At 33.4% G+C, this 7,394-nt stretch overlaps 1 protein-coding gene across 1 annotated transcript; it reads left to right on the forward strand.

Moving 5' to 3' along the window:
• The first annotated feature begins 1,450 nt into the window (after positions 1-1,450).
• Positions 1,451-7,394, forward strand: LOC103485823 (18S rRNA (guanine-N(7))-methyltransferase RID2-like). Its single transcript, XM_008443543.3, has 10 exons — positions 1,451-1,683; positions 4,198-4,347; positions 4,573-4,648; positions 5,144-5,227; positions 5,340-5,395; positions 5,607-5,663; positions 6,122-6,171; positions 6,293-6,445; positions 6,822-6,957; positions 7,067-7,394. The coding sequence occupies exons 2-10, from the start codon at positions 4,249-4,251 to the stop codon at positions 7,220-7,222; spliced, it is 867 nt and encodes a 288-aa protein (XP_008441765.1). The 5' UTR covers positions 1,451-1,683; positions 4,198-4,248; the 3' UTR covers positions 7,223-7,394.

Below are 7,394 nucleotides of genomic sequence, written 5' to 3' on the forward strand. Positions count from 1 at the left end.
CAATTGAAAACATAGTTTTTATTGCTTGTTCATTTGGTATAGGGAATGGGATATACCAACTGATGATCCTACGATTTCAATAAATTGTTCAAAGACAATTCCACTGTTTACACTTATGGTAAAACCTCCACAAGCTGGTTGGTCATAATCGATTCCATCAATACCATCAATCATATTACCATTCATAAACAACATAAATCCCAAAATTTTGTCATAATTTTCTAAGAAAAGAAAAAAACGAACAATATATTATAAAAATATAAAACAACAAAATTATCTTTGATTATTTAACAACAAAATCTAATAAAATTATGTTTTACAAAATTATGCTTAACAATAAAACATAAATCTAAATCCCTTAAACTTAACAAAATCTAACCAAAATTAAAACAATTATAACAAAATTATCTTTAATTATTTAACCACAAAACTAATCAAATTTAATGATTAACATAACTAATAAAATTTAACAAAGCTTGATTAATTAAATATAAATCTAAACCTTTTTAATTTAACAAAATCTAACAACAATTAAAATAATAATAATAAAATTATCTTTAATTATTTAACAACAAAATCTAACAAAATTATGTTTAATAAAACTAATAAAATTTAACAAAATTATCTTTAATTATTTAACAACAAAACTAACAAAAATTAATTAAACATAAATCTATAACCATTCCCTCTAACAAAATCTAACAACAAAGAAAATAATAACGATAATAAAATTAAAGAAAAAAATACTCTCTCATCGATGCGGGAGATCTCGTTATTCGTTGAAATGAAAAAGAAGAAGATAAGTAGTGGTTAATTCACCAGAAGAAAGAAAAGAAAATATGTGGAAAAGAAGAAGATTGGAAAAAGATGAGAAAATATGTGGGGAAGAAGAAAATTTGAAGGAGATTTAAAGAAAGAAAAAGGATCACGTTAGTATTTTTTATGGAATGGCCGTGAAAGACCATTCAGGCAAGCAGAAGAAGGCAGAGGTGCCAGGAATAAGTAAGCGTGACCAGACTTTGTTTTGTTTTTTTTTTAAATATGGGAAAAATAGTTTATACCAAATTTTGAAAAAAAAATTGTTTAGATTTGGCATACCAAATTTTGAATTTTTTTTAGATTTGGAACCCCAAATCATCTTTCTTGTCTATAAAGTATCTTGAAAAATAGAAATTAGGGTAACTAAAATTAAAGGATCGTCTATAAAAAAATATTGAAAAAAATCGTTTATACCAAATTTTGACGTGTAGGAAATCTAAATGATCCTATACCAAATTAGTTACCAAATATATTAGGAGACATTTTTTGTATTTTACATTTCCAAGTTCTGACCAGACATTTTTTTTTAATAAAGGTAGATATGTTTTTTTTTTCAACACCCGAACTATTAAAAACTACGATATTATAATAAATATTTTCAAAACAACCATATATATCTCAATATTTTCTTATTTACTAAAAGGTCCGCCCTCTCACAAGCTCTCTCTCTCAAATTAGCGCCGACCATCCCTCTCTCTCGCTTGCTCCAGCCGAAGGTGAACCTCGAGTTGCCCTCTCTCTCGCAGACGCTTCAGCCGCCATTAGAAGGAGCCCACCACTGTCCGGTGCTTCTTCTCCTTCCTCCGTCCGCACTGCCGTCATTCCTCCGTTTGGTTCATTCGTAGAAGGCTCACCAAACACCAAGTACGACCTTTCTTCATCTGAACTTACATAGTATATTCCTTCCCAAGCGGTTGTTTTTGTACCTTTGCTTAAATTTCTACTAAATGTATTATTCCTTGTCAATGTCTTATTTCCCGATGCTGGATAATCTATGTTGAATGGACATGGATGCTGTTGTGTGCTATAAATTTGATTTTTTCCTCTCAAATTCACCCGATTTCTCAGCTGTTTAGAGCCAATTTTCGAATTGCTTCTCTTTTTGGGATTCCTGTTCACCGCTGCCGTAGGCTTGCGTGTTCACTGACTGAACGAAGTTTGTTATTGTATTAACAACTTTTCTGTAGTTTGTAATTCTTGTTTTTTATCACTTCCTTAGGCTTCTCTATATTTAAAGCATGTCCTGCTTTCTTTATAACCACTAGTTCTGCTTTTTCACCTATGTGTCTGTACAAATTAATGAATACCAATATTTAAGAGATGATGATTATCCTAAACACACAAAACTAAAAGCAATCTTTTATAACTAAACAAGTATGGAAAAAGCAGGTTAAGTTCATATATATGATCCACCTTTTTAGTCTGGGTGCCAATACCATAAAGAATACCAAGTCTTTCTCTCCTCACATTATAAGTGTAGGCTGTCTCAAATGTTAATCATCTCATTAGAACAGTAGAACAAGTTTTAATAAAGGAAAACCAAACTCTGAAATGTTCTATAATGAGTGAAATTACATTAGTAATCTTTGGAAGATTTGACAATTTTCCTTCCTTTTGTAATACTTGAATCAGCTCTTCTTTTGTTCACGGTAGTACACAATTCCTATGGTAAAATCAATTGACATTTTAAAATTTAAAGTAAGCTATTTGCGCACAACAGAAACTAAATAGTTTTAATAACATTACAGGGTTGAACATACGGAGCCTCCCATAGTAATAGAAATGGCTGAAGTATCGACTTTGCAGTGTTTTGATTGATTGGTGCATCTTGGTATGGTGCAGTTTTTGTGTGCCTAGGATACAGTTTGGTTGTGTGTTGGTTTTTTTTGGTAGGATAGGGTTTTGTCTACTGTAGCTAAGAGCTATATAGATGTCTGTAAAAGTTCCCTGGCTCTTGGATTATTGAAGACTTTGACGATCGTTTTTAAAATTGTTGAACGGGAGTAATGCTCATGAATGATGTTTTATTCTTGATAATTTTGAGCCTTGAATTCGTCTTCAATTTGAAGAATCTTGTTTAAGTGAACTCTATGCATGCCCATCATTTTAGTTGCTTTCCCTCTCTCTCTCTGTGGTGGGGATGGTGAATTACTTCGATGCTGTTGGAAAGGGAGTTCGTAATTTGAAGGACCATAAGGAATATAGCTTCCAGATTTGGGTTTATGTATTTATTCATTTATTTCTTACTAGTGTTTGTTTTTTTAGTAGTTTCATGTATTTCTTACTAGTTTTTGTTCTTTTAGTAGTTCCATGTGAACCCAATTCATAGTTGCTCAATTTATTTTTCATTAAGGATATTTAGATCAAGAAGTTGATTTATTTACGAGGAAAAGTCAAGTTGTAACCTTGAACTTCATAGGTTGAGTCCGTTAAAACTCTAATCTAGCAACTGTATCAATTAAATAGAATCAATTTTAGACCTTTTGTTAGGATTTCATTTTAAAACCATTAATGTATAATTTTCTCGTGTAAACCATTAAGTTGATCCTTTTTTAGGTTTTCGTTTTGCGCAACTTAATTAGATACATGAACCAAATGGGCAGTAGTGAGTAGTAATGACTTGCATTTATATGACCGTTTTATTTTATTTTATTTTTTATTTTGTCTTCTTCCTCTAATGTTCTCTACTTATTTTGGAAAACTACATGATATATTGAGAAACTTTTTAACTATGGTTGGGTGTATGGTGATGTGAAACAGTTAAAGTACTGACATAGAATTTACCCTTTGTTTGGGTATATTTATGTATCAATTACTTACTGTTATTGTCGTTCTTCTTGTACTACTTTTCTTTTTCTCGTAAAGTAGCCTCCTTCCATATCTCCAAATACTTTTATTTACTTCATTAATTTTCTACTTCAAGTCCTCCCAAGGCCAAACCATTCTTTTCTACTGTTATGTGTTACCCTTGAAGCCTCAAATTGATGTTCTAAGAAACCACTTTCTCGTGATTCTTCCTTCCGCCCTCCGTACGAATATTCTTCCCCAGCGGTGGCACCTTCGGCTCCAGCAGCATCACATTTGGACGAGCAACGACGCTTCGGTACGAGCGGCAGTATCTTCGAACGACAGTTTTTTCTGATTTCTAAATGTTTGTTGGGTCTATTTTAGTCTGCTTCTTATGAAAATTGTTGTCTATTGGGACTTCTCGAACTGTTGTGTGCTACAATTTTTCTTTTGATTTCTTGAATGTGTTTTTCAATTGAGGCGTTGTTCATCTGTATATCTCTTTAGTCTTTGCTGACATTGCCTTGGTCTGTCCATTGGGGAACATGGAATGGAGCTTGCTCACTTGATGGCCATACTTTTTGAATGTAGGTTTTAGTGAGTTTTTGAGATTTGGAGTTATTTTCCTCGTTTGCTTGAAATATGACTTCAAGACCAGAACTGCAAGCTCCTCCAGAAATATTCTACAACGATGTAGAGGCTCGAAAATATACTTCATCCTCACGTATCATTGAAATTCAGGTATGCCTACCAATGATCTTTGAATGATGCCTCTCCTAGTCTCAATTTTGTTCATAGAAAGTGACAATCTAGTTATGGAAAAGGATTTGTTGGTGGCAAATTTAATTCAGGCTACTGACTTTGTTCCTGGCTTTTTGAAGCAGAGTGCTGCGTCTTTTCAAATAATAGAAGTGGTTTCTCCATGCTATATGAGTTTTCTCATTTGTTTGTTGGTGTATGTTGAAGGCAAAAATCACAGATAGAGCACTGGAGCTTCTTGCTTTGCCTGATGACGGAGTCCCCAGATTGCTTCTTGATATTGGTATCTTTCTCTCTCCATGCCCACATATACTATAACTCTTCAAACGTTAAAATTGAAAGCTTCAAGTTCATATCTCTTACAGTCTTTTGAAATAGATAGTAAATCGTGGATGATGAGATGGACATGAATAGTATCACAAAAGTGGATAGAATGATTTGGTTTGTTCAAGCAATGGATAATAAATATTTTGTTTTTCTTCATGTGGCCTAGATGATGAATTTGATCATAATCTTCTATTTTTAATTCCATGCTTATATACATTCTTTTAGTGTCTTATGGATTATGGATAATGAATTCAGTGTGAATGATTCATTCAAGTCCATTTGACGTGGCAATAGACTAGTGTATTATTGTGTTCATTAAAAGATGAGTGGACTTTTACCATGCTTTTCAGTTAGGATTCAGATTCCATGTTCAATTTTGGTTTGTTGTTTCAAATTCTTGTATGCCTTCAAAAGGGTTGTCCTGAACATGTATGCTCTTTGAATACTTCAGGCTGTGGATCGGGTCTGAGTGGGGAAACATTGTCTGAGCATGGACACCAGTGGATTGGTTTGGATATCTCTCAATCAATGCTTAGTACGTGAATGATTTGAATTAATCTGAAGTCAAATATATTATTTACTTCTAGGAACTTTGTTCACTATGCCTTATGTTTTTCCTTTTTTTAAAAAAAAAAAAAAAAAATCAGATGTTGCATTGGAGCGGGAAACTGATGGTGACCTTTTACTTGGTGACATGGGTCAGGTACTTCATTCATGAGATTGCAAGCTAACTAGTTTATTGCATTTGCCCCTTTTCTAAGAAGACAACCTAGTTTATTGTTAGCGGTCAATTTATTTCAAAGAATGTTGTTATTCTCTGGTAACAATACAATCAAAATCTAATTACTACATGAGACGAAGGTTATCTTAATTTAATAAGAATCCTGAATCCCAAATTTTGCCTTCTGGTGCAGGGCTTAGGAATTCGTCCTGGAGTTGTTGATGGGGCTATTAGCATCTCTGCGGTTCAGGTATAATACTTGGCTTTTGTTTGTGGTTACTGAGTGATCATCTATCATCGCAAGGTTGTTGGGGGGTTGAAGTTGCAAATTGTTAATTAGCATTATCTTGCCTCATCCTTTCTGGTTCTTTTATATGATTGTATGACCAATCTATTAGCTTTGGAAGTTGAAGACGTGAAGTGCAGTTCTTAACTAGTTGTTTATTCAAAATAAGTTGATTGTTTGAGAGCATGTCTCACTTTCACTTCGTTCTTACAGTTAGAAGTTCCTTCTAAGAATTACTTCGCCGAAAAACATATATATATTAAACAAATTAGTTTCTTGTTAAATTTTAGGCTTTAAAACATATTTCCTAGTCCTTGTTCAATGTACCTGTGAAGTCAAAGCTTCTGGACTTTACCCTGCATTTATCTGACTAATTGATCTTCTATTTTTATTTATTTATTTTATTTGCTATAATTTTACAGTGGTTGTGCAACGCTGACAAGTCCTCTCATAATCCTCGACTAAGATTGAAGTATGTGTTACAAATTTCTCACCATCTTTAAGAATAAACTGCGTGCTGCTTGAAATATTTGACAGATGGATGTGAAATGAAATACGTAGTTACTAAGTTTTTTTTGCTCAAATCATTTTAGGGCCTTCTTTGAATCACTATACAAATGCTTAGCTAGGGGTGCAAGAGCAGTGTTGCAAGTTTATCCTGAAAACGTGCATCAGCGTGAGTTGATTCTAGGTTTTGCCATGCGAGCAGGATTTGCTGGTGGTGTCGTCGTTGATTACCCACACAGGTATGATTATGCTTGATATTTTTAATTAAACGTGTATCCTAAAACCATTATTCAAAATTTTATCTATATTGCCTCTCGCTGATTTCAAGACAATATAATGGAGGATATAACTACCTTGAATAGGATCTGTTCTATAAGTTGTACAACCGTGTGACTCCAAATGTCCAATACAAGGAGGGTATATACTAGTTTTATTCTCAAAGCAAAAAAAAGTTGCTAGATCAAGTGAAAAGCAAAGAAAACCAAGTGAAATCTTATTTCGAGTCTAGAAGGATATTCGGATGAAGTTGATTATTGGTTTAGTTATTAGTTATCAGTTATCGTATAGGAATTTTGATGGATTGCTAACTCAAGCATTGATATATACAATAAACAGTGCGAGGAGTAGAAAAGAGTACCTGGTGCTGACTTGCGGTCCGCCATCAATTAGTACAACTGTTCCAAAGGGAAAAGATGGAGACTGTGAGAGCTGTTCTGATGATGATATTGCTGAAGATGATGAAAATCAAACCGTATGTTCTTTTGCTGCCTATTCGCACAGCATGATTTTCCTTTGATGTATATGAATGTCATATGGTTTAGATTTGAAAATGACTGTAAAATGCATCAATTGGATTGTAGGTTCGTATGGCAGCACCAAGGAAAAGGCAGAAAATCACGAAGAGAAGCAAAGGAAGAGAGTGGGTACTGAAGAAGAAGGAACAGATGAGAAGAAAAGGAAACATTGTGCCTCCCGACTCGAAATACACAGCTCGAAAACGCAAGGCTCGCTTTTGAATATTGTATTTTTCATTTTATTCTTGTGAGATTACTTAAGCTATTACATAAAGAGTTTTAAGAATTATTGAGCTTTGATTGTCCGTCCGTTTTCAAATTCAACCATATATATTATGTATATGGCGAATGCATTGAAGGCAGAGTGAAATTTTGTAGCATCTGTTATCAGTTA

This window comes from Cucumis melo, chromosome 5 (assembly GCF_025177605.1).
Source record: "Cucumis melo cultivar AY chromosome 5, USDA_Cmelo_AY_1.0, whole genome shotgun sequence".
In the NCBI taxonomy this organism is placed as follows: domain Eukaryota; kingdom Viridiplantae; phylum Streptophyta; class Magnoliopsida; order Cucurbitales; family Cucurbitaceae; genus Cucumis; species Cucumis melo.

Excerpts from the sequence above, each read along its gene's own strand:
- LOC103485823 (XM_008443543.3), top strand. The coding sequence starts at position 4,249 with ATGACTTCAAGACCAGAACTGCAAGCTCCTCCAGAAATATTCTACAAC. Across the intron at positions 4,649-5,143 it reads CAGATTGCTTCTTGATATTG|GCTGTGGATCGGGTCTGAGT; the intron begins GTATCTTTCTCT and ends TGAATACTTCAG. Across the intron at positions 6,172-6,292 it reads AATCCTCGACTAAGATTGAA|GGCCTTCTTTGAATCACTAT; the intron begins GTATGTGTTACA and ends AAATCATTTTAG.